General features: G+C 53.4%; 2 protein-coding genes across 2 annotated transcripts in view; both read right to left on the minus strand.

The window, feature by feature from the left end:
- LOC306656739 (collagen alpha-3(VI) chain-like) overlaps positions 1–26279 on the minus strand; it is a 103272-nt gene that overhangs the window by 44952 nt on the left and 32041 nt on the right. Inside the window, 18 exon segments of the mRNA XM_079132299.1 lie at positions 15386–15793; positions 16982–17596; positions 19264–19345; positions 19347–19493; positions 19495–19575; positions 19581–19675; positions 19678–19822; positions 19824–19870; positions 21637–21688; positions 21690–21986; positions 21988–22148; positions 22151–22223; positions 22225–22247; positions 23642–23897; positions 23899–24072; positions 24074–24216; positions 25419–25463; positions 25466–26017. Coding sequence (XP_078988425.1) covers positions 15386–15793; positions 16982–17596; positions 19264–19345; positions 19347–19493; positions 19495–19575; positions 19581–19675; positions 19678–19822; positions 19824–19870; positions 21637–21688; positions 21690–21986; positions 21988–22148; positions 22151–22223; positions 22225–22247; positions 23642–23897; positions 23899–24072; positions 24074–24216; positions 25419–25463; positions 25466–26017 — 3396 coding nt within the window.
- LOC306656738 (collagen alpha-3(VI) chain-like) lies at positions 284–9900 on the minus strand. Its single transcript, XM_079132298.1, has 4 exons — positions 8887–9900; positions 4299–4882; positions 1850–2447; positions 284–647 (listed from the first exon to the last, which is right to left on the minus strand). The coding sequence occupies exons 1-2, from the start codon at positions 9320–9322 to the stop codon at positions 4638–4640; spliced, it is 681 nt and encodes a 226-aa protein (XP_078988424.1). The 5' UTR covers positions 9323–9900; the 3' UTR covers positions 284–647; positions 1850–2447; positions 4299–4637.

Here is a 26279-nt window from a genome sequence, read left to right on the forward strand (position 1 = left end):
CAGGCTATCTGCAGACCCTGAGCCGGGTCCTGAAGCATCCAGCTGCAGAAGCAACCCCCACTGCTCCGCCCTACCTGGTGCTGGTGCTCCATTGTGCACAGATTTCAAGAGATTGACAATCTGCGGCTGGAGATCTCCTATCTTGGGCAGGGACTCGGCGACCAGGATGAAGGCAGGGGACGGCACAATGCGCTCCAGCTCAGCAGGGTCTGCGTTCTTGGCCTGGAAGATGAACGGCACCACCCCGCTCTGCTTCAGGTTACTTGCTGGTCCATCCACAGCATCCGAGGACCGCCCAGCAACCAGCAGCACGAGGAACTGCAGCACCCCGTCCTCGATGCGGCTGCCCGCAGACTTGACGAAGATGTGCCTCTGCGCATAGTCCAGGGCGTAGCCCAGGTTGAGGGCTTTGCCCGTCTTGATCTTCATCCTCTTCACGAGGTTCAGGATGTCGGGCTTATTCAGATGCTCATCGAAGCGGGACTCCACCCTGACGTCATCGCTGTACTGGGCCACCGCCACCCGGGTCCCCTCGGGCTTCACATCAAGCTCGTCAATGATCTTGTACAGAAAGTCACGGACAGCAGGGAACTGGCCCACAAGGTTGGCTGAGCCGTCGAAGAGGAACAGAATGTCCCGCTTGCTTTCTGCAAGGGAAGCAGATCAGGATGCAGTGAGGAAAGCGATTCTGGTGGCACCCAGCAGCCTCAGTCCCGCACCACCGGCTTGTGAGTGGGCCCAGGAGCCTCCCCCAAGGGTCACTGTACCAGCAGGAGAAGAGCACCTGCACCACTTGGCAGGATATGCGCTATTTCAAAGAGGTGCACATTCCCAAAAGAAAAAAAACTAGGTTGGTCTGCTTAACCCACACGGCGTCCTCTGCAAAGCCACTGAGAAGCCCCTCTTCTGCATCAGTGGAACCACCACGGAGAACAGAGCCATTGCACATTGTTACAGATAAAACTATGGCAAAGGTGGTCCTCATGGTACTTTTGTTTAAACTTGACCTGTGACAGGCTACGACTGTGTCACCGGCACAGATAACTGGGTGGCCACAACCTGGTCTAACTGGATTGTCTCTTCAGTGCCTTTGAGGTTATGGGATAGTTAGTAGCCAAATAGTGCTGGTCATTCCTGACCTGCGGGTCAGGTCTCTGCCATTGCTTTCCAAGCCATCCTGGAAGAAACATGGATGACAGCCCATAGGAGGCCAGGCCACATCACGTAGGTACTGTTTCCAGTTCAAACAGTCCTTGGCCCTGCTTAGAATGGGTCTCCAGTGGTTTGGTCTTGCACTCAGCTCTGCGAAGTCGGCAGGCTGGTGGATCAGGTGTGTGCAGTCTCACTGCTGTGATCATTTGCGATAATAACAGTGATGCGGATTTCCTTTGGGAAGCATTCTAGTGCGTCAGGATGCATGGGTGACGTTTTGGATCTAACAGTCTTAACACAAAGATACCATATAAAGAAGACAATTTCCATTTTTAAATGTCAAGGCATACCCTATGCTCATATAAGGTCTCTCTCTCCCCTCCTTCCCTGCCACCCTCTCTCCCAGTCTTCCACTTGGATTTTCACTCCAGAATCTTCCTAGGCATTTAGAGGGGGTGCTTCTGAATTAAGGCTGAGACAACACGGATGGAGCGGAGGCTGAATGCTCCAGACCTTCCTTCATTAACGAACCTCCTTAAACTTGCTGGTACAGTGTCCTAAACCCCCTTGAAACATTTCAACCAAAGGGAGCCAGTGTCTTTCTGGAGCTCATGAGTCTCTGAGTTCAGATTGGCCATGACCTTTGGCCAGGGAGTCGTGTGAGGAGGAAGGGGCCGCGCGGGCGGGAGGGGTTTACCTGGCTGCGCGAGGGGGACTTCCTCCACACCTCCGCTAACATATGTGGTTAGGGGCTGAATCAGCTGCTGAGGCAAAGCTGGCAGGGAGCTGAAATCGTCCATGAGGTACACCAGGCTGGGGTTAAAAGCAATGTGCTCAAGCTGGGCCTTATTCGCCTGGCTGACCCCCACACAAAAGGTCAAGACGCCTGCGCGCGCCAGGGCATTAGCAGCTTGCAAGTAAGAGTCATCAGACTGCCCGGCCGTGAGCAGGAGCAGGAGCTGAGGCACGTGTTCACGGATCCGGCTGCCGCCAGCCTCGGTGAAGTGGTTGGCATGGACATAGCTCAGGGCCGAGCCCGTGTTCAGGCCCGAGCCCCCCTTGAGCTGCAGCTGCCCCAGGCGAGCGAGCAAATCTGACTTGGTCTGGTATGTGTCTAGCGAGAACTCCGTTACGGGAGTGTCACTAAATTGCACTACACCAACGCGAATATGTCACTTCCAACATCAAGGCTGTTAACTAGGTTCATGACAAAGTCGCGCACATAAGGGAAATTGGATTTTCCAACGTTGACTGATCCATCCAAAGGAAGATGAGATCCCTTTTGTTTACGTGAACTGCGGTGAAGCACAGAAAACAAAGTGAGACACACACAACATGAAGGTTCCCCATGTGTGCCCGCGGTGCGGCACACATGCCAACGTTCAGCACACAGAGGACATCAGCGTGGCAAGCATGCCCCTCTCAGAGAAGACCGCAGGCAGCTGCGTACTTCCCTCTAGCGGAGACCCGGGCTGGTGAGGCATACTGATAGCCAAGTGTACAAAACCAAGTGGACCTCACAGAGACACAGTGCCAGAGTTAGAAGGCTTGCAACCAACAAGGTCATCAGAATCCCAGAAACAGAAGGTCCCTTCCCCTGGAATGAGTTCTACAAAGGAGGCTGGCCTCTGAGGGGGTTCGTCTGTAAGTGTGCAGGCCTGGGTCCCTCAGGCAGCTCTGTGCTCTGACCGGGAGCGCCCATGGACAGCTCAGGAGCAGTGAGCTCACATTAACCTGAGGACATGGTTCCCAGGACTGGCAAACTATCAAAGCAAGGCCTTTCTCTTCCGGATTCTTCCTGGGAACTCCCTCTCATCACTCTCCCCTGAGCTCCCCTCCTGAGCTCCTCTCCTGCCAGGGAGTCACAGGGGCATTGGACAGCAATCCAGCCTGCTGCCCCAGGCAGTTCCTCCACAGAAAATGACAGGATTATGGGCAAGCAGGAAAAGGTTGAGGTTATACACATGATGAATTAGAAACCTGATTCTTAAACAAGAGCACCGTAGACCCACCATATTGTGAGTCCCACATCTGTGGATTCAACCAACCTCAGATAAAAAATATTTGAAAAATTAAGTCTGTACTAACATGTATGGATTTTTTCTTGTCATTATTTTTTGAATGATAAAGTAGAACAGCTGTTTACACAGCATTGACATTGCACGTGGTGCTGTAAGTGCCCCAGAGACAAGTACACAGGAAGTACTGGGTAGGTGGATGCCAACACTGCACATTTTTACATCTGAGGATTTTGGTATCTGCAGGGCTTTCTGGAACCAGCCCTCATGGATGCTGAGAGAAGATTGCTTAGCATGTACCTTTTAAAAATGTGCTTCCCATTTCCCCCCTGCCTCTCTCTAATTTAAAATAATTTAGCCCAAGTTCATTAAGCCAAACTTGGCTATCAAGGAGCAGATCAGAGTGTTAGGAAGATGGAAGAGAAAGGTGTGTAAGACTTCTGGAGCTGCAGAGTCTGAAGGAGAGCAGGTCCCATGCAGCAGGGGCCATGCTCTGAGCACCCCTGCAGTGGAAAGAGGGAGTGGAAAGCTGGGTTTCGAGATGTTTCCTCTTCTCTTGATTAAGGTCAGAGAACTGCTATGTCCAGTTCATGCGCTCAGAGGCCTTTATTTGTCTTTAGAAATGATCCCACTGATGATCGCACTCAATAAGGGGTCTGAGGACCCACCCACTCAGTCATGCTTTCCCATGAAGGGAGGTCCTTAGGAGTGAGAGGAGAGAAGGGTAAAAGCCCAGGCCTCTGCCTCCCATGAGGGTCAGAAGCACTGTCAGTCAGGAAGGGAAGGACCCGGGCTCCCTCTCAGTGGACGGGCAGAGGTTGGACAGGGGTCACCAGTCGAAAGAGAAGGACACGGGCCCTGACCAGGGAAGAGACCTGGGACATGACCTCCTTGGGCAGAAGCCCACAGCCATGGTGGCCCTGGTCCTATAGTTCACTGTCTGCCATTTTTAATGCCACAGTCCTCAACCAGAGGAGAAGGAAGCCTGAAGTGCAATGAACCTCGTTTGCTACAGGTGTCTTCCCATTGAACAGCTTCTCTTGGCTAAGCATCAACACGACGCCATTGTACTTCTCTCAGAGGTTCTGCCCGGCCACCCTCTACGTGTCTGAGCCACGGCCTCCGTACCTTCAGTGGTCCCAGAGAGGGTTCGCAGAGGCGCCAGCAGGCCAGGCAGAACGCTTTGCAGAGAGGCTGCCCGGAACTCGGCGGGGTTGAACACCAGGGAGGAATCGAAGGCGATCTCTTCCAGCTCCGCCTGATCGGCAGCCTTGTTCCAATGGCGAAGGCCATGATGCCGCTTCTCTTCAGCTCCTGGGCGGGCTGGCTGATCTCATCTAGGGACTTACCACCTGTGATCAGCACCAGGAGCTTAGGAACCCCCTCGGCGGCCCGGTAGCCTGTGGAGCTGATGAAGAGGTTGTTGCGAACGAAGTCCAGCGCGGAGCCCGTGTACAGGCCTGAGCCCTACAGAGGCTTCATCCTCCGCACGGCCGCGATGGCGTCCCTCTTGCTGGGGTAGCTGTTGAAGTAGAACTCGGGCCTCACCGTGTCTGCATACTGAGCCACCGTCACCTGGATGAGATCCTGTCCTATTTCCAGCCCTCTGGAGGACCTTGGCAACGAAGTCTCGGATAGCATTGAAGTTGGCCGGCCCAGCTTGGAAGAGCCGTCCAGCAGGAAGACTATGTCCCTCTTGTTGACCTCGATGACTGTAGGTAGCAACATGGAGAGATGAGTACAACAGCCTCACCACGCACACTAACAATGACTCTACACAGCAACTCCACTCTCATGGGACACTCATTTGCTCTGGCCACTGTGATGTCAGGGGTCGCCTCAGGAGGAATTTGTCACCACACACGTGTCAGACACGTTAGCTTCCTTCCCTATGGGGTGGCAGGCTGGCTCCCTTCCCACCCTGCCTACTCCTAATACATTTTACATAATAATTACACAAAAACAAATTTAGGGTTAGTAACCCCCTGCTTAGCATGCTCTCACAAAAGGGTAGTCAGTTATTTTCTGCCATAACATATAACTTGGCCAGAATGAAGCCAGAGCTTGAGGAAACAACTTGGTCTGCTCAGAGAGCCCTTTGCATCACGATCTCAATCAAAATCACACACTGCCAGGCGTGACAGCTCTGTGAGAATAAATCTCCCCAATTTCTCCAGCTCTGGCATTTCAAGTCTCCTTTTTTGACTTGTCATCATAAACCTAAACAGGGAAATCAACATCAAAGCCAGCAAGTGCCACAGAAGTTTTCACTTGAAAGACCTGGGTGTAAAGGTCTGGAGTGACATCTTAAGACTGTGGTAACTTAAAGACCAACCACAAAGCAAAATACATGATCCTTGCCTGCGACCTTCCATCCAGCTGCTGTCTCAAAATGAATGCAACGCCGCCCCACTGGAAGAAGCCAAAACCATATCAGACCTCAGGACCAAGCCAGGAGCCCGCTGGCTATCCAAGACTTGTAAGGGTGCCATCGGTGGACTCGACAGGGGTGTTCGAAAAAGGGGCCCTGTTACTCTATTCCATCAGATGGCTTGTATGGCAGGTGGATTTGGTAACACCCAACAGAGGAAAGATGGTTTGAGATGAAGGTAGTGAATTTGTTAAACAGCTCATTCCTGGCTGTATGGACCTGTGGCTGGGGCCATGGTTGCCTGAGTCAGAAGGGCTGGCCTCAAGGAATGGATTTAGGACAGCCACGCCTCATGCGCACCAAGAAGGGGGACACTTTGGGCACCATGTCTCTATGCAGTTACTCAGCTACCCACTGGAAGAACAGCAAGTGCAGAACAACCTTTCACCTTTCCCACTGTCCTGGTATGGTCATGAGGCAGTCATTCAGGGCCCGCGTTTTCCCTGCAGCTCGAACTTGCTAGCTGTCTGAGCTGCACCTCTGATTTTGGTTTAAAATATCTTTGCAGAGAAACCTGGATGGGTAGATGTCTGGTGGAGTTCTCACGCCCTGTACCATGGGGTGCCGTGGACATATGAGGCCCCACATCTGTTACCACATGCAGTTACCGTGTAGGTCACATACAGCAGATAAACAGACCAAATATTCACACAGCCATTGCCTGGGAAAGCGTCTGGCCTGCACAAGTGGCCCCAGGCCACTATGCCTCTTCATGGGTAACAGCAGTGGCAAACACATGGGGTGGAGCTAAGTTTCGCCCTCATTTTAAGTGTGTACAAACGTGAACATCTTCTTCCACGGTGGGAGGGACAGATGTCCAGATGTGGCAGACATGGAACCTAGAGGGACAGGGAATTGGCTCCATGAACTCAGATGCACCCAGGGCCTCTCGATTCTGTACCCAAGTCCCCTTCCATTAGCAAGAGGCCATTCAGGTTTGACTTGCGTCTGAAGTTCTGGGAACTCATAACCAAACACAGAGACCGTGCTTAGCCAGACCAGAAGCAACCGGAAATACCAGACGACTGGACTCGTGCCTCGGGCCTCCCAGCTCTGACACCAGCCCCCGGCCTCCCCAGGATCAGGGAGCTCCTCAACCTTGGTTGTCAGTTGGATGGTCTCCTGTGACTTCCTCGGCCCCGCCCTAGAAACCGTGTGATTCTCGAAGCTGCCCCATTGGAGGCCACATCATGGATGCCTCAGTATCTCCTTCTGCCTGACCTGAAATGCCACCTCCAACAGGGAGTCCTTTTCCCTTCTGCACGATTCTGCGGGTCTCTTGCCTCTCTGGAAGGTGCACTTGAAGGTCCTGTTAATCAGTCTGCTATGCTGCTGGATACTGTTCGGCCCCCACCCCCGAAACTGAGCCCAGGAGAGGGGTGAGCGTGCTTGCTCTCCCAGGCTACTGTCTCCAGACAACCCTCTTGACGCTCCTGCCACACAACCCTTCCTTCCCCATCTGCACTACCCTTACCACCCTCAGTGACTCAGGGACACCGGTCACCTGAACACCCCAATACTTCCAACACAGTGTGCCCTCTTGTCCACCCAGCACCTGCTTCTAGGGCCACTGGCCTGTGGTGACCACAGATCACACCACCTCTGACCTGCACACACCCACCTCTGCCAGCCTCCTCCCTTGCAGCCCACTGACGCTGCACACATCGTGCGAGCTCTCGGGTCTACGACCTCCTTGCCCGCCCTCACCAGCTCTCCTGCCAGCCCTTCTTGCCCACACTGCCATCACTCCCAGGACACTGACCTGCACCCTCCAGGACACAGGAGGACACTCTCTCCGTGAGGACTCGCTGGATGGATGACCCTGGCCTTCACCCTGCTTGGCTTCCTGGCTTCTGGATCAGGTCAGCTTCTCCTCCCTGGGCACGCACCCTCCCTGGGCCTGCACCCACTCCTGCATCCCCCCGAGGTGACGAGGCCCCCACGGCTCCTGCCTCGCCCAGCCGCACAGTCCTAATTGCTGGCGGCTGGTCCCGGGGCCCCTCTCCTGCAGCCACGCCCGCTCCAAAGCCCTTCTCCTCTCAGGCTGCGCCTCTGAACCCAATTCCGGTCAGCCCTGACCACCTCACGCTCACCCCACACTTAGGGTTCTCCCTCACCAGTGGCTTCTAGCTCCAGCCCCACTGCTCCCGGGGTCCTGGGAAGGGGCCACGCTGCCTGATGCTTCTGCCTGCACACTCTCCCCTCCTCCCCTCCTTTCCTTCCTGCTCCCCACAAGCTTCATTTGAAAATGACCATCACTCCTTTACCAAGGAAAACCTACCTGTGCCCCAGTGACACAGGGGTTAAGCACTGCTTTACCACAACTGCCATTTTGCAGCCTCAGCCCTGTGGCCTTCGCTCACCAAGTCGACCACCAGGAGCTGTGGAGACGTGACTCCCCCAGAGAGGCTTCACCGCTGCCACTTCCCTTCAGCCCGCCTTCTGCTGAGGCACTGCCAGGAAGGGACAGCAAGGTCTTTTACCCAAAGGCTCGTCCTCCAAGAGCCTCCCGGCGTGGGGTGACACTGGACAGGGAGTGGGTGTTTCTAGAAGCCACTGGGGCCCACGGGTCCCGGTTTGCTGAGGTTGATCCAGTCTGGAAGGGGCTGAAACCTGCGTCCCTGAGGCCCCATGTCTCCCGTGGTAGCTAGACGCACATTCCTTAACTTGGATTTTGTGTTTAGAACAACTCCAGATGGCCGTTTCACCAAGGGCCTTCCATTTGAGTGCATATCATGATCGTGCATATCACGATCTCGATAAGCACAAGGGAAAATGGTTCATAAATACTCCACGGCACAGACACTGGGATGTCCCTTACCTTTGCACGTGTGCTTCTCAACGCCCTGGCACAGAAGGCCTTCCAGGGACACGGGACTCCTTTGCTGCTTTGTGGAAAAAGACTATCTTTGCACACACTTCTAACACTGACTCAGAGGTCAAGGCCGCTACCCTGGAGTAGCTTTCTCAGTCAATGAGCCCTGATATCCAACGTTAGGATGACCAGATTGTGAGCAGAGAGACAATGAGCTTTCAGAACCTCTCAAGCAGAGCTGGCCTGAAAAGCACACTTGGCGGTGACTCCTACTCTAGGAAGCTCTTCCCACTCGCTCGTGGAGGGTTAGCTTTCCCAAACGTCACGTCCTGGAGCCAGCTCCTCACAGCAGGATGGACACGGGTACTTACAGGCTCTCCTGCGGGGAATCACTGGTGCCCACCTTACTTCTACCAACCGACACACAACACACCCCACTCCCGCTCGGAGGGCCGGAAGAGCATACGTACCTTGGGTGACAATGGTTGGCGGTTGCAGCACAATGTGCCTTTGGGCCACGCCAACAATGTACGGCAGTAATTGCTCCTGGAGGTCCCCAAAGCTACGGAATTCCGGGGCAGTAAACACCAGGTTGTCATCGGTAGCTATGTGTTGCAGCTCTGCCCTGGAGGCGGCCTGGGCTCCGAGGCCGAACGAGAACACGCTAGCCTGCTTCAGTGCTACCACCCCGTCTCGGATCTCGTCACTAGAGGGCCCGGCACTTATGAGGACCAGCACCTGAGGGACCCCTTCCTCCACTCGGCTGCCCCCTGCCTTGGTGAAGTGGTTCCCCACCACAAAGTCAAGGGCCAGGCCAATGTTGGCCAGCTCCCCACCAGTGAACCCGAGGGCCTTCACTGCCTCCAGAACCTGAGCCTTAGAGGAGTAGGTGTCCAAGGAGAACATGGTTCTGGGCTCACGCTATACTGGACCACCCCCACTCGGATCTGCTGGGCTCCAATTGAGAGTCTCTCAAGGAGTATTAGGAAGTCTCGAATGACTGCGAAATGGACACTTCCGGTGTTGTTTGATCCATCAATAAGGAAAATAATGTCAGCAGAGTCTTGTGCTTTAAAAGAAAGAAATGCAAAAAACGTGAAAGCATTAGAACAAGTGACACATGCATCGTTCGGTGTTCTCACATGTTTCTTTGGAAACCAATAAGAAACACGAAATACAGACAACACAAAAACACATGTCGATTAAGGGCGTGGAATTCTTGAGTAGTTCTGCATTCTGAATGGATAAGAGGCGACTTCTTGGGAATCTCAGTGTGGAAACGGGCATTTGAATCGAATTCTCATTTATGCCATCTCTGTGGTTAAATTTCAAAACATCATGTCCACTTTTCGGAGGGAGAAATCTTTACATATTCTGGAGGTTTCTACTAAATTTGGAGGGAAACGTAATAGCATGGGATTGTGATTGCCAGGCCTGCAGGAGAAAATTAACGAGGTGAGTCACAAAATCCAAAGCTGACTTCTCATTTTGCTTATTTCTCCTGCCTCCTCAAGTAATAAGAATTTTTATGCAAATCCATAGCTATAAACAGAATCCCAGGTTCACAACTTTGTGACTCAGCCTCCAAGAGTGTTAAGTGATTCCTTGAATAACTACTAGTTCCTTTCTTTCCTTAAAAACCAAAATGGTGGAGGGCCTACAACCTTGTGGGTCCAAATTCAAACTACATTCAGAGTTTCAATTTTAAAATACTCTGATGGATTTGAGGCTTGATTTTCTTGCCCATGCGCTGTTTAGTTGTGCTACACTCAAATGCAGGCCTGGATTTGGGCTGGATGTTTTACTCATTTGTTTTTGCCATTGCCTCTGTATTCAGTCATATAATGCAGAATAATGTTAAGCAGAGTGATATGAAACCAGTCATGACATAATTATCCAACCTTATTTTTATGACATCCTAAACTGATTTCCACCAGGACCATAAGCAACTGCTAAACCTTAATCAGAATTAGCTCTGGAATCATTTCAAGGATGTAAAAGTGACTGACCACGACCTCCTTCTCTTCCCACTCCTGTGATCATGAGCCTTCCATCCTGCTACGGAGACTGGAGGTTACACAGAAGCACCGAGCAAAGACTGGCAAGCAATCAGCTTGCAAACCAGAACAGGATATTTCAACGTCTCATTTCAAACATTTAAATCAGGCTGATTTAAAGCAAAATTATTCTAGCAAGTGTTCTCAATAACTTAAGTGTTAGGGACAGAAGAGACTCTTTGTGTGCACAAATGTTTACATTCTGGAGTTCTAGAAAGCTATAGTAGAGGCATAATTGTAATATTACTATAAGACCATGTGTTCTGATCATTTTAATGCCAATGAACACTGGATTTAAAATTAATTTTTCCTTGTGCAGTACAATTGTTTTTATTCTCACTGTAATTCTGGAAAAGAATACAAACCCTGTCTTATAAAATTAAAGTGTTCTGCTCTAAAGAGATGATGCTCTACCCAAGCTTGCCCACAGGGGTGCCCCACCTAGAACTGCTCCCCTCCCCTACATACACAAGGGCCTGACAGCACCCTGCAAGTTCATTCTTTGCACAGGTGACTGCGGTAACCTGGAAATACTGCCGCTCCCAAGACCTAATGAGAGGAGTGCTGTTTTGCTCTGAATAAAGATCTTATGCTTCCCATAATCGTTGCACAAATGATCAGATAGGACTGGGCCTCTTCTCAATCCAAAGTGTTTGTCACTCTTCTGCCAAAGCATACGCTTCCTGAAGGCTCTTGGGAAAGGGCAGAGCCGGGAGTATGAACTTTGTAGCAGGCCTCAGAAATGACTGGATTGTCACAAAGGGCAGAGGCTCTGCACAACACATCAGAAAATTCCTCAACATTTCCAGCTAAAACCCATGACCCTGTGGGACCCAGAAAGATTTGCCACTTACGCATCACGTCACAGCATTTGAAAGACTTCACTGTGATTAGTTTGGCCGATAAAAATGACACCTAAGTCACAGTGTGATGCTATTCCTTCTTCATTTATTACTTACTTTGGGTAGCCATTTATAATAGTTTAATAGATAAATGATCCCTGAGGGAAAGTGTGAACATTTCCCTCCTAAGAGACTGAACATCTACAACAGCAGGTCATAAAAAACGTTGGATAATTTGTCATCACTGAATAAACCCCATCCTCTTACACACACAGTAATGGGACACACAGAGCATGCTTGGTTATCTGGAGAGCCGAAGCCTCAGGCAGACCCCGGATCCCCGGGTGCTTGTGGAGAGCAAGGTGTACCAACAACCAACAGTAACTTCCAGGAGATGTCAGCCCTTTCTAGAATTTGAAAATATGAGCATGTCTGGTTTTTCGATTTTATGGCTCATGGATCCCACCCTTGATGGCATTTTCTATGGAAAAGTTTCACAATCTCCAAGGAAAAATCTTGGGCTCCTTCTGTGGAACTGGAGACACCATTTTCCTGAGCCCTGTGGTGTAGGCACAGTGCCGTTCTTAGTCTATGTGACGCTTCCTTTTTTTACAAAAAAAAGTCACATTTTTATTTCCTATGCAAAACAAAAAATTGTAGATAAGCTTCATGAAGTTTTGAAATCTTCATAGTTTCATTTTTGAAAAGAAAGTCTATGCTGAAATCCTCACTGCTTCCTTCAGCTTTTGCTTTAGAATAGGGGTTTAAAAGGGCCACCAAAGGGGCTTTTTTAAAACACAATCATTAGAGATTGACTCGAGTTCAGTTAGAAAGTGACAACCTTTAACATTTATGTATAAAAAGTCCTTATTTTATACCAAGAATACAGTAGTAGGAAAAGTGACCGAGTGGACCCAGAACCAGAGAAAAGCCCTTGCTCGCTAGCAGGCCCTAGAAGGTCCCCCTTGGCCTTTCCCAGGAGCTGTAAGCGGAGACGTCCCACTCAGTAAGTCTTGCTTTACCTTTTGCTGAGGGACATGCAGTGGATGTGACACCAGAGGCGAGGCAGAATATGCAGTTAATTAGAAAGGCAACACAGACAGGGTCACCTTGGGCTGCTAGCGGCTAAGACTAGAAGACAGAGATGCTTGCCTGGCATAAAAACAAAGGTTTTCTCTTCCGTGTGGAGATGCACAGTGTTGAGGGCTGGCCCGGCTCTGCTGTGGTGACCTCGGTTTTGTCCATTTACGGAACAGTTGCACGTGATGGCAACTTGGCTACGCCTTCTTGTGAGTTTGCCAAGGCATCAGTTTAAAACATGCCCTTTCCCTACTGATCCCCTCCCTGCCTTGGACATGTCTGCTGTCGTCCCTGTGTGCCTAAGGCGGTGAGGAGTGAATCCTTGACTGCTGCAGCAGCAAGGTGGTCCAGGTGCCCCTTGCCGTCTCCTTGGAACCTGGAGTGTCCAGCCTGGGGTCGCCTTGAGGACAACACCTTCCGTTCCTGCAGCCTGGCAGGACCAGTATCAATGCCAGGGAGGGCAGAGGCAGAGCAGACCTTCCAGACCGTCTCTTGTCCCTTCTCCTGGGAAGCAGACCCTCCCCAATGCAGCTGCTCTTCCGCCCCTACCAAGTCGAAATCATGGGGACCATCGGAAAGGCCTTTGAGAACAACCATCCGAAACACCTGGGGTGGCTTGGTTCTGCAGCCCACCACAGCCGGCTCCTTTTGCTGACACCTGCCGTCTTTCTCCCTGCTCTGCCTTCTGAATCTCTGCTGTGAAAAGCCCTGTCTGGTACTTTCCCTACAGCTGCCCCATGACTCTGGCCACAGCAAAGAAAGCTCTGCCCTTCTCCAGGCTTCCTCTGCTCTGGCTGCCCTTCCCCTCGGGGTGTGATGTATACCTCAGCCTCAGCTCTCTTCCTCCTGCTGCTTCCACTGTCCTGGTGGACAGGATTCTGACGTTGCCCAGTCACCTCTCCTCCAGCCCTGTCCCGGCAGCCCCATCCCTGCCCATTGGTCTCCTTCCCTCCAGCCACTTCCTCCATGCTGTGCCTGCCTACTTGACCCCAGTGTCCATTACTCCCTCTTCATTCAAGAATTCCTCACCTCTCACTGTAGCAAGGCAGGCTCAGGAGTTCCCCAACCTTCTAAGTGACCTCAGATCAACCAGGCTCCGCCTGCATCCACACTGCCCTGGGTCATCTCCAGAGACTTTGAAGTCCATGCAATGACCCTGCTGAGCTCCTCAGCCTCCTCATCCCCAGTGGGCCTGTCCATGCATCTCTGCATGTGTGGCCACACTGTGCACAGCTCCTGAAACACCACCAGTCCCACTGTCCGCCCCAGAAGTCCCCTCTCTACAAGAAGCCTCTCCCTGTTCGCACTCGGCCCTCCCCACCCCTCCTGGCCACTGGTCCTCTGGCTTTCAGACGTCTCTGCACCTCATCCAGCTCTTGTCTTGCTCCTGCCCAGGCGGGACCCCATGTCGGGCTGCTGCAGGGGTTCACGGGCTATCGCTCCGCTTCCTCCCGCAGAGAGTGTCTCCTCTCTGCCTTTCCCTCCTTGCAAGCTCCTTCGATTCTGAGAGTGCCCGGGGTGTCTGCAGAAGGCCAGACTCCCATGCTGATGGGGTCCATGCTGTCAGGGTCCACACGGGCGTCCACACTGAGGGTACCTCAGTCAGCAATTCTAATGACAACTGGGCCCTTTGCAAGTCAGCAGCTGTTTCCTGAGCCTCCTGTGGCTCGTCTCACCCTGAGCCATTCCTGCACCACCGCAAGCCCTCCCAGAACCCAAGCTCAGATGCCACCGCTCCATCATCCCCTCTACGGGGGTGACCAACGCCAGCTCCTCTTGAAGTCCCTGTCCATCTCAAAATTGTAAGACACAGCCCCCTTTCTCCTCCCTACCCTCCATGTGGAGGACGCAACTCTCCATCTTTTCCTCCCTAACTCCCTGCCTGCTCTACCCAGAGCCCTCAGCTCTCTGCTGCCAAAGGGTCGCTTGGACTCTGGACTCCATTCTAACACAGGGCATCCCTCTACCCTGCCATGCCACTAAGGAAGCCTCACCCCGTGCACTCCTCAGGGCTGCTGTGGTCCAGTACATTCTGAAATTCTGCTCATCAAATTCCTTCTCCAACCCTTCAGGCACTTGGCACTGGAAGGAGTTAATGGGCTCGACTGGTTAAATAACTTGACAGCACTTAGCTCCACCAGGTCACTGTGAAACAGCACGGCCATGTAATATCCACTCACTGTGGCCCTGGTGAGGACCATGAGAATCCAAAAAGGCTCAGTGGGCCCAGCCACAGCTATGGCATGGTGGACACATAAGCTACCTGCTCCAGGGCCAAGGTCCAAGGCCTCCACTGCTGCACCTGGCCAGCATGTCCCCTGCCCTCTAAGACTCAACCTCTTCCAAACATTTGTACTCAGTCACATCTACAGTTCCTACCACTTTGATTCTATCAATTCTCTGAAACGAATTCAGAAAAAGAGCAGAGCGGAGGAGCTCTCCGCTCTCCAGCAGACCCGAAGGTGGACGCTCTTTCCCTGTCAGGTCACGCCCCTCTTGGCATGGAGCTGCGCTGAGAAGCAGGTCTCTTTGTCCAGAGCAGATTGGGGATGCTTTTTATCAGAGGCTGCCTAGTCTTCTGGACACTTTCTTTCCTAAGGAAGGTTGAGGCCCCTTCTGTGATCATATCAGAAGTGGCTTTTAGCTAAAACCTAGCGTTTCAAAACAAAGACCCCTCTGGATGTAGTCGAGTGCTATGTTTGAGAAGAAGGCTCCAGAAGGTCTTCAAACCTTTGTTTTTAAGCCCATGAACAGTCATCTCTTCCCTACCCCGAGATCTCTTAGCCAGGGCATTGCTTTAAGGCCAGCGATTGCCAAGCTCATCTGCAAAGAACAGCAGGGCAGGGGCAGCCTGCCGAGGTTGCCATTACCTGTGATGTCTTTAAAGTGTTTCCGTGCCCCAGCCCTTTCTGGACGCACGGATGAATGCACACAGGACACTAAGTTTCCTACTACGTCATGAAGTGAGTAAAGTTCTCTAGGTTGAAAACATTTCTGAGTGAGTGCCAGGCTCACGTCCTGAGCATCCTCCACCGACTTCCCGCCGGTGATCACAAAGGCAATCTGAGGGACCCTCTGATCCAGGCGGCTGCCTGCCTCAGGCACAAAGTGATTCAGCCTCAGGTGCTCGATGCCCACCCTGGTGTTGGCGTGCCTGCCCCCTTTGTAGACCACCTTGTTGATGGCGTCGATGATCTGCCTCTTGGTGGAAAAGTCCTTCAGGAAGAATTCGTCTGTGGGGTCGGAGTTGTACTGGACCAGCCCCACTTGGATGGAGTCCCCTTCTTCATACACGGTGTCCACGATTTCAGACACAAACCGGAGCACTTCCTGGAAGCTGTCCCTCCTGAAATTGATGGACCCGTCCAGCAGGAACACAATGTCTGCTTTCTTCTTCTCTACAGGGGTCACAACGAACATGAGCAGAGATTGGGTCTCAGTACCCGGAACACAAATGCGTGAAACGTCAATCAAAACAAGACGTTGAATTCATCCATGTGACAGCCTTCCCTCTATTCATGGTTCCCTGGTTCCAGCCCCAAACATTTGCTAAAACCAAGAAGATAAATGACAGATCATCTGAGCAGAGGGGAGAGGAGCCATGAACACTTGGCAAAACCATGTCCTCGTTACTCCATGCACGATGGCACTGTGCCAGGAATTCCACAGGGCCTGCACTCGGTGGCCTGTTCTCAGATGTTTAGGAAATGCCATTGAACCATCTATGGTCAAAGGTAGTGACTGTCAGGAATTGGGGGAGAGGCGTGAGGGGCAGGGCAAGGGAGGGCTGAGAGAGACAGACTGGAACATGGAAAGCAGACCCCATACACCTCCGGAGGATGCTGGGGCCTCTCCGTCCATTTTGGAGGGCTCCGTGGGAGCCTGCTGGGATGAGTGGCTCCTGGGGGAGATTGCCTGGTCTGTCAAGCAGTAGAGACTGGACTGAAGAGGACGGAAGCTGAAGATGGGTGTGAGAGATGTGGATGTGGCACAGGCAGCCCGAGGCAGGCAGTGAGGGAGGCAAATGGAACGCAGATCCTCTAAGAGCCCAGTCCTGCTCCTACTCCAGGGATCCCAATGTCCGCTCACCAGAGGAGGGGCAAGGAGAGGGGCGGGTTGTGGAGGCATTTGCTCCAATTTGCTCTTGGCAGCCCCACAGGTCAGGGCCAGGAGCGTGAGGAAGAAGACGCTGGTGGACATTTCTGAAGGCCAAGGAAGGAGCCCCACCTGGACTGTGGTGAGCGTCCCATCCCTGGGAAGGAGCAAATTTCAAAGCCACGGCCAGTGGGGCATGGAGTGTCTGTCCAGAGGCACTGTCTCTCCTGAGGGCCCGTGAGTGGGATCACCCTCAGTGTACCTTTACAGAGGCTGTCGGTGGGCTGCCTTTGACCTCGGGAGTGACAGAAGGTCAGTGACCATGTGCTTTGGGGAATATGTTTCCCTCTACTACTCTGACATTTTTTCTAGGTTTAATATTACCTGCAGAAATGACCCTGAAAGAAAATTACTACAAATAATGCTTATTATTTTAATTAAAAAGCATGGACGCCCACTCTGTAGTGGAGGGCCATACAGCTCATTCATACCTGGCCTTGAAGGAGGAACGATGTCCACTCCTGGGGGTGCAGGCGTGGCCCCAGAGGGCCCGAAGGAGTTCATGACCCTCACTTCGATGTTGGGAAGATCTCGGAACTCCCGCACCGGGAAGACCAGCCGGGGGTTGCTGGCGACCGCCTGCAGCTCTGTCCTGTCGACGTTCCGGTCTCCGATTCCCAAGCTCACGATCCCTGAGGAACTGATGACCTTGGCGAACCTGGAAACGTCGTCCTGAGAATTTCCACCCAGAAACAGGACCAGGTGCTGGGGCACGCCGTCCTCTATCCGGCTGCCGGCAGACTTGACGAAGAGGTTCCTGGCCACAAACTCCAGGGCCTTGCCGGTGTTCAGCGGGGAGCCGCCCCTGAGCCGCAGGCGCCGGACGGCGTCGAGCACGGGCGCCTGCGACTTGTAGGTCTTGAGGTAGAACTCGGGGAAGACCTCGTTGCTGAACTGCACCACCCCGACCCGCACTTTGCTGGGGCCCACGTTGAGCCTCTGAACCAGCCTGCTAACGAAATCCCGGATGTGCGCCAGGCCGTCGGTCCTGACGCCGTCGGAGCTGTCGATCAGGAAGACGATGTCGGCCGCGTCGCTCTCCACGGCTGCGGGCGCGGGAGAGAGGGGCTCAGCGGGGCGGCCGCGGCTCTGCGGCTGCCTGCGCCTTACAGGGACGCGGGACGAGGGACCCGGGCCCCACCCAGCACCCCGCTGCCTCTCACGTTAACCAGAGAGGTGGGTGTCCTCCCAGAAAAATTCCACCTCTTAAAATACTTGAAGCTCCCCCAAACCTCCTCATTCGGCTGCGTGGTCTGGGTTAAGAATGTCAGCAGCGTTTGGAAAGGAACTGGACTAGCATGATCTACAGAATCTAGAGCCAAGCTCCCAGCTGATCTCAGGGCGACATCCTTGTGGAGGAGAGAGACAGCTAAGGCTCCAGGGCCCTGAGAACGCAGCGTCCCAGCCTCAGCCCTGGTGGGCAGCTCCTCCTGGACCCCAGCCTGCACTGCCATGGCCCAGCCCTGGGGACGGGTCCCTGTGAGGCCAGTCACATTATCACCCCCCACCCCCAGGTACGTCCTCATATCTCTTTTGACCATGTATCTCTACAATTTATACAAAGTCTTCACTTTCACTATTATTGCTCCACTTTTTATGCGATGTTGGTTTTTAACTACAGATTGAACACCCCTAATTGAACACCTCCGAAAATTAGAGATCCAAAATGCTCCAATCTAAAACTTTTTGAAAAAGAGTTTTTTGACACAGTAGAAAATTCCACACTGAAATCTTGTTTCATGCACAAAGTTATTTTTTAATGGTATAAAATTAGTTTTGGACTATGTGCATAAGGTATATTCGAGACATAAATGAATTTTGTTTAGATTTGGGTCCCATTCTCAAGGTGTCCTGTGATGTATATGCAATCATCCCAAAACCCAAATGAATTCAAAATTGGAAATACTACTAGTCCCAAGCATTTTGCATTAGGAACCCTTGACTGGCATAAAATTAACCAAATGTCTTGGGAAAGATGAGGCACACTTTCCTATTAGAATCTAGATGTTTCTCAGATGCCATTTAAGTAAACTAATATGTTGCCACTTGACAAATGTCCCCTGGCTTTGTCTTATCCATCATGGAAGAGCTGCACAGTGAAACCTGAGCTGATTGTGCCCCTGAACCACTTACTGGGAAAGAGGAGAGCAGCCCTCAGGCGGGGAAGCAGGCCCAGCACACTCAACCTGGGGCCCCCGTGCCAGGCACAAATGAGTCCACAGAACCTCAGCCTCAGACAAGGCCCCTCTGATCACCATGGGCAAGACAGAAATTAGTGAACGCAGTGATCATTCGTGAACGCAGATAAAACTACGGGCACTATCCAACCCACGAAGGTGACCTGCTGCTTTTCCAGCTTCACCCTGTCTTCCTAAGACCAAGACAGCCGCCTGCAGAATTCCCTCCGCTGCTGGGCCACACCCCATCCACAACAAAGTTCTGTTTCCTAAGCCTTCCACTAAATGGCCTGGCACGACTCAAACCCCAAACACCCTGCGACACCCTCTTACTGAGGCGCCTATCCTCCCGTGGGGCATGAAGCGACGGTCAACCTGTTCAGTGGCTGGCCGTCCTGGGGGGCCTCTGGTGGTGGTGTAAAGGCCGGGGAGCACCCTTTATCATAAATAAACCTGTCACCGTAGCAGGGCCTTGGAGCCTGCTCCTTCTCACGTCAGAAACCCCCGGAGGGAAAGTTGTTCCCCTTCAGTCCTACCTGGGGGAGGATAGCGGGTACTGGCCAGGATCTGCTGGATCTGCTCGGAGGTCAGGGTGGTGAGGGGCGTCAGCAGCTTCTGCCTCCAGGCTGGGCAGTTCCCGGAAGGTGCTCACCGAGAAGACGTACTCGGGGCTCAGGGAGATCTTCACCAGCTCCTCCTGGTCTGCACTCCTGGCGATGGCGAAGGGGGCCACTCCAAACTGCTTGAGCTCCACGGCCGCGTCGTCCCACCTCATCGTCGGACTTGCCCGAGGAGACGAGGACCAGGAACTGCGGCACGCCCTCCTCAATGCGGCTCCCCAGTGGCCTCTGAAGATGTTCCTGGACACGTTACTCCAGCGCGCTCCGATGTTGACCTGCCTCCCGCCCTTGGGCCGCAGCCGCCTCACCGCGTTCTGCACTTCGTCCTGCTGGCGTGCGCGTTCAGCAGGAACTCCACCTTGGGGTCATCGCTGAACTGGATGACGGCCACCCGCGTGGTGTCGAAGCCCACGTCCAGGTAGTCCACCAGCCTCTCGATGAGGGCGCGGATGTGCTGGAACTCGGGGCCAGCGCTTTTGGGACCCATCAATGAGAAAGACCACGTCCTTCTTGCTCCCAGCTCCTGTGAACCGAACGCCATCTTTAGCATGAAGCAGATTGAAATATCAGCCTAAGAGCAAGTCCCATGCACTTCAGTGTCTACACAGGAGAGGAAGAGGAGGAGCCGGCAAGGATGAGAAGAGTGAGGCCCAAGGAGCTGTCCACACCAAGTGAGGGTGGCGCTTCAGGAAGGAGGGAGTCTCAACAGTGGCAGGTGCTTCTCACAGACTGGGTAAGATGGCGCCAGAGTGGGCACCCGGCTTCACCAGATGGGGGCACTTCCTGTGGAAGGTGAGGGTGAGCAACAGAAGGGGGAGGTCAGGGGGTGAGGGGAGATGTCCGGCGCAGCTGGAGGGGAAAAAGGGGCGTTGAGAGAGTGTTTCAGAGAGAAGGAAGAGCAATGCAGAGTTACCATGAGGGGACTCGTCCCCTGTGGTGGCACAGGGGTGGCGGGGAGAGAGAAGGAGAACTGCAGATGATGCTCTGAGCAGGGGAGGAGAAAGGGCCTCAGAGACAGAACGGGCTTCCCAGATGCAGGACCCCACTGCACCATCACCAGCAGAGAGTCAGGGGAGCTCCTGGAAATTCTCTTGGATTTACTTGTATTTTCTGTGCAATGGGATTCAGGACCACCAGCTGAGAGCAAGCTGAGGAAGGAGAGGTGCGGAAGAAACAGGACAGGAAGAAAGGAGAGGGAGGGAGTCATTCTGAGGCACGGGAGGGTGAACAGGCCAGGAACCAATGGCTGCAGAAGCTCCACCTGTGTTTGGAGTAAGAAGCTGAACACACGCTTCCAAAGCACATCCTCACCAGCGCCGGGGCCTGGAGGACATCGTGACAGAAGCTCCTGCAGGCAAGGTCTGGAAATGTGCATCCCCTACTGTGCGGGAGATGCACAAAGGCTCGCCCCTTGGAGAGAAACGCTCACTCTGACCCACTGTTGCCCAAATTCGTCCTACCACAACCACTGCAGATCACGTGGAAGCCCGCGTTCCCCTGCTCTGTCCTAGAGGAAGCCGAGCCCGGGGCTCCACCGCCCCGCTTCCCTCCCTCCTTACCACAGGGCCAGGCAGCCTGCCTCCGGCTTCCCTTTCCCCTTTCTCACCCACCTTCCCTTCGGGACACTCTGCCATAGGGACACTCCGCCTCCCTCAGCCCTGTGACCACCCCTGCCCGAGGGCCAGGAGAGCCTGTGTGAAGGGTGGCTTCGTCTTAGTCTCCTTCCTCTCAGCCACCAGGCTCCCGCCATTCTCAGGCCTGTGGGTAGCAGGTCTGGGGAGGGAGAGAGAGAACACCCGTGGTCACGGGAGCCAGCAGGCCTCCCCGCCACTCCGGACACGTCTCAGTTTCAAGCAAATTCAAAGCTAATCTTCGCACCTTGTCATGGAGAGGCCAATATATCAGAGGCTCTGCCCACACTTGACTGCAGAATGCGGGTGACCAGACTGGCTCCTAATGGCAGCAGGCCTGCTGCTCAGCCCTGGGGGACCGTGCAGAACGGAGGCTGAGCTGGCGTTACCAGACAACCCCTTCAGGCCCGCTGCACAGGGGCTTCCTGCAGCTTAGGGAGTCTGAACCTCAGCCAGGTGTGCGTGCTCCTGCACCTTTATTTTGGTCAAAAACATGAGTCTTGGCTTCTCCAATGAGGCCAGAAAAGGCACGTGGCTTCTAATTCTTTGGGTAACTCTAGCTGTCACTATATGCGATGGCAGAAAAAAGATTGAAAGTACCCCGAGGCCTACGGTCTAAGCACGGATCCAGTGATTTCAAGGAACAAGGCCCTCTTACCTGTGCTTATTGGGGGTGGGAAAATTGGCTGCAATCTGCTCAGCTCCTCGCGGCCTCAGCTGGGTCACCCTCTCGGAGATGACCTGATGGACGGTACCCAGCTCCCGGAAAGTGGGGATGGCCACGGCGAAGTCTGGGATGAAGGAGATGGTCTGCATCTCCGAGATGTCAGCGTTGCCAATGCCGATGCCAATGGGCACCGCGCCACCCCCTCTCAGGACCACTGAGGGGCCCCTCACGTCATCGCCAGACCTCTCGGCCGTGAGCACAATCAGCAGCTGGGGCACGCCTTCTTCCATCCTGCTCCCCGCAGAGCTGATCAGGATGTTCCTCAGGACAAAGTCCAGGGCTGGCCCCAGTGTTGGGGACAGGCCCACCCAAGAGGGTCAGCCTGCGGATGGCACTGATGACGCTCTGCTGGTCCATGTAGGAATTCAGGTAGAACTCGGGCCTGGTGCGGTCACTGTACTGCACCAGGGCCACTCGGACGCGGTCGGGGCCCACGTCCAGGTCTCCACCACTCTCTGCACGAAGTCCTTCAGCAGGGTGAAGCCACTCCGGACGCCCTCAGAGCTGTCGAGCAGAAAACACCACGTCCTTTTCACCTGAAACTGGGAGGGAGACATCTGGTGGCTCACCAGGGCCATGAGAGCGACAGCCTCATACCCATGTGGCACTGCACTGTGGCCCCAGAGAGAGCCGATTCCAGAGCCCTGAGCTGGGGATAAGGCCTCGGCCAACTAAGTGGGGGACTAAGTGGAGGACTGGGGGCCCATCTCCTGGATTATCCAGGTGGGACCCCGCGCCATTCATCCCCAGATGAATCCTTCATCACAGAGCCAATGAAGAGGGTCAGAGCTAGGGAGGTAAGGTTGGGAGCAGAGGTCAGAGAGAAGGGAAAACGCCACCCCACCAGCATCCAGGATGCAGTCACGGCCACAGGCCAGGGAATGCAGTGGCCTCGGGCAGTGGGAGAAGGTAAGGTGGCCTCCAAGAACCCCAGAGGGAACGAACACCTGCATTCCTTGGCTCAGCCCAGGGATGCTGGTTTCCAATTCCTGACCCACCCAAATTGTCAGATGATGAATTCATTTTATCAGGAGCCACTAAACACAAGCTGTTTTGTTGTGTCAATAATGAGAGACAGACGCACCACCATGGAGAGCCCTTCCGCCTGAGAACTTCTCAGTGGGAACAGAGCTGCTAACTTTCAAAGGTGCACTCAAGGAAAAGATCGGGTGCATGCAGAGGAGGAACACAGGATCAGGATCTCAGGGCCATATCATCAGAGCACGTGCAGATGGGAAGGCAGGTGGTCGGCCCCAGTCACAGGTGGATCAGAGAATGAAATGCAGCCCAGGAGTCAGTGAACATCCAAACCAGCCATGGGCAGGACCTGGCTACCAGTGCATATGCTTTAGAAGCTCAGTTTTTAACCAAAAGGATATGTTTGCAATTAATTACTCTTTCTAGCTGCATTTTGATCACCAAATGAAAAGTGGTTGAAAGTAAAGTCATGGTAGTGTAAATCAGCAATTGAAATTTGAATGCAGGCTTCACTGGGGGAATTTATCTGCCTTTTCCAATGCCTTTAATTTTGAATGAAGTAGCAAAGGAATTAGAATGGTGAAGGAATTAGACACAGGCGTGGAGGAACATGAAGGCGAAGACTGAGTTAACTCTGATATAATCATGTTCTGTGGCTTGTATTATGCATCTGTAAAAACTTTTTAAGAAGGGAGCGTATAACTATATCTTTATAATGCATCTTACTATGAGATATTCTAATGCCCTTGAAATAATCACCTGCATCTCTTGTTTTGCCCTGCAGAACAGCAAAAAGAGTAAAGTGTGGAAAGAAGACTCATGTTCTTTGGCCCTGCAGAGACCACCTGTGGTTTCCCATTTTCCGGTGGCCCGCAGGAGGGCTTCAGGCTATCTGCAGACCCTGAGCCGGGTCCTGAAGCATCCAGCTGCAGAAGCAACCCCCACTGCTCCGCCCTACCTGGTGCTGGTGCTCCATTGTGCACAGATTTCAAGAGATTGACAATCTGCGGCTGGAGATCTCCTATCTTGGGCAGGGACTCGGCGACCAGGATGAAGGCAGGGGACGGCACAATGCGCTCCAGCTCAGCAGGGTCTGCGTTCTTGGCCTGGAAGATGAACGGCACCACCCCGCTCTGCTTCAGGTTACTTGCTGGTCCATCCACAGCATCCGAGGACCGCCCAGCAACCAGCAGCACGAGGAACTGCAGCACCCCCGTCCTCGATGCGGCTGCCCGCAGACTTGACGAAGATGTGCCTCTGCGCATAGTCCAGGGCGTAGCCCAGGTTGAGGGCTTTGCCCGTCTTGATCTTCATCCTCTTCACGAGGTTCAGGATGTCGGGCTTATTCAGATGCTCATCGAAGCGGGACTCCACCCTGACGTCATCGCTTGTACTGGGCCACCGCCACCCGGGTCCCCTCGGGCTTCACATCAAGCTCGTCAATGATCTTGTACAGAAAGTCACGGACAGCAGGGAACTGGCCCACAAGGTTGGCTGAGCCGTCGAAGAGGAACAGAATGTCCCGCTTGCTTTCTGCAAGGGAAGCAGATCAGGATGCAGTGAGGAAAGCGATTCTGGTGGCACCCAGCAGCCTCAGTCCCGCACCACCGGCTTGTGAGTGGGCCCAGGAGCCTCCCCCAAGGGTCACTGTACCAGCAGGAGAAGAGCACCTGCACCACTTGGCAGGATATGCGCTATTTCAAAGAGGTGCACATTCCCAAAAGAAAAAAACTAGGTTGGTCTGCTTAACCCACACGGCGTCCTCTGCAAAGCCACTGAGAAGCCCCTCTTCTGCATCAGTGGAACCACCACGGAGAACAGAGCCATTGCACATTGTTACAGATAAAACTATGGCAAAGGTGGTCCTCATGGTACTTTTGTTTAAACTTGACCTGTGACAGGCTACGACTGTGTCACCGGCACAGATAACTGGGTGGCCACAACCTGGTCTAACTGGATTGTCTCTTCAGTGCCTTTGAGGTTATGGGATAGTTAGTAGCCAAATAGTGCTGGTCATTCCTGACCTGCGGGTCAGGTCTCTGCCATTGCTTTCCAAGCCATCCTGGAAGAAACATGGATGACAGCCCATAGGAGGCCAGGCCACATCACGTAGGTACTGTTTCCAGTTCAAACAGTCCTTGGCCCTGCTTAGAATGGGTCTCCAGTGGTTTGGTCTTGCACTCAGCTCTGCGAAGTCGGCAGGCTGGTGGATCAGGTGTGTGCAGTCTCACTGCTGTGATCATTTGCGATAATAACAGTGATGCGGATTTCCTTTGGGAAGCATTCTAGTGCGTCAGGATGCATGGGTGACGTTTTGGATCTAACAGTCTTAACACAAAGATACCATATAAAGAAGACAATTTCCATTTTTAAATGTCAAGGCATACCCTATGCTCATATAAGGTCTCTCTCTCCCCTCCTTCCCTGCCACCCTCTCTCCCAGTCTTCCACTTGGATTTTCACTCCAGAATCTTCCTAGGCATTTAGAGGGGGTGCTTCTGAATTAAGGCTGAGACAACACGGATTGGAGCGGAGGCCTGAATGCTCCAGACCTTCCTTCATTAACGAACCTCCTTAAACTTGCTGGTACGTGTCCTAAACCCCCTTGAAACATTTCAACCAAAGGGAGCCAGTGTCTTTCTGGAGCTCATGAGTCTCTGAGTTCAGATTGGCCATGACCTTTGGCCAGGGAGTCGTGTGAGGAGGAAGGGCCCGCGCGGGCGGGAGGGGTTTACCTGGCTGCGCGAGGGGGACTTCCTCCACACCTCCGCTAACATATTGGTTAGGGGCTGAATCAGCTGCTGAGGCAAAGCTGGCAGGGAGCTGAAATCGTCCATGAGGTACACCAGGCTGGGGTTAAAAGCAATGTGCTCAAGCTGGGCCTTATTCGCCTGGCTGACCCCCACACAAAAGGTCAAGACGCCTGCGCGCGCCAGGGCATTAGCAGCTTGCAAGTAAGAGTCATCAGACTGCCCGGCCGTGAGCAGGAGCAGGAGCTGAGGCACGTGTTCACGGATCCGGCTGCCGCCAGCCTCGGTGAAGTGGTTGGCATGGACATAGCTCAGGGCCGAGCCCGTGTTCAGGCCCGAGCCCCCCTTGAGCTGCAGCTGCCCCAGGCGAGCGAGCAAATCTGACTTGGTCTGGTATGTGTCTAGCGAGAACTCCGTTACGGGAGTGTCACTAAATTGCACTACACCAACGCGAATATTGTCACTTCCAACATCAAGGCTGTTAACTAGGTTCATGACAAAGTCGCGCACATAAGGGAAATTGGATTTTCCAACGTTGACTGATCCATCCAAAAGGAAGATGAGATCCCTTTTGTTTACGTGAACTGCGGTGAAGCACAGAAAACAAAGTGAGACACACACAACATGAAGGTTCCCCATGTGTGCCCGCGGTGCGGCACACATGCCAACGTTCAGCACACAGAGGACATCAGCGTGGCAAGCATGCCCCTCTCAGAGAAGACCGCAGGCAGCTGCGTACTTCCCTCTAGCGGAGACCCGGGCTGGTGAGGCATACTGATAGCCAAGTGTACAAAACCAAGTGGACTCACAGAGACACAGTGCCAGAGTTAGAAGGCTTGCAACCAA

Source organism: Sciurus vulgaris (genome assembly GCF_902686455.1).
Source record: "Sciurus vulgaris genome assembly, chromosome: 3".
Lineage (NCBI taxonomy): Eukaryota > Metazoa > Chordata > Mammalia > Rodentia > Sciuridae > Sciurus > Sciurus vulgaris.

Excerpts from the sequence above, each read along its gene's own strand:
- LOC306656738 (XM_079132298.1), bottom strand. The coding sequence starts at position 9,322 with ATGTTCTCCTTGGACACCTACTCCTCTAAGGCTCAGGTTCTGGAGGCA. Across the intron at positions 4,883-8,886 it reads GCCAACCATTGTCACCCAAG|TCATCGAGGTCAACAAGAGG; the intron begins GTACGTATGCTC and ends TGCTACCTACAG.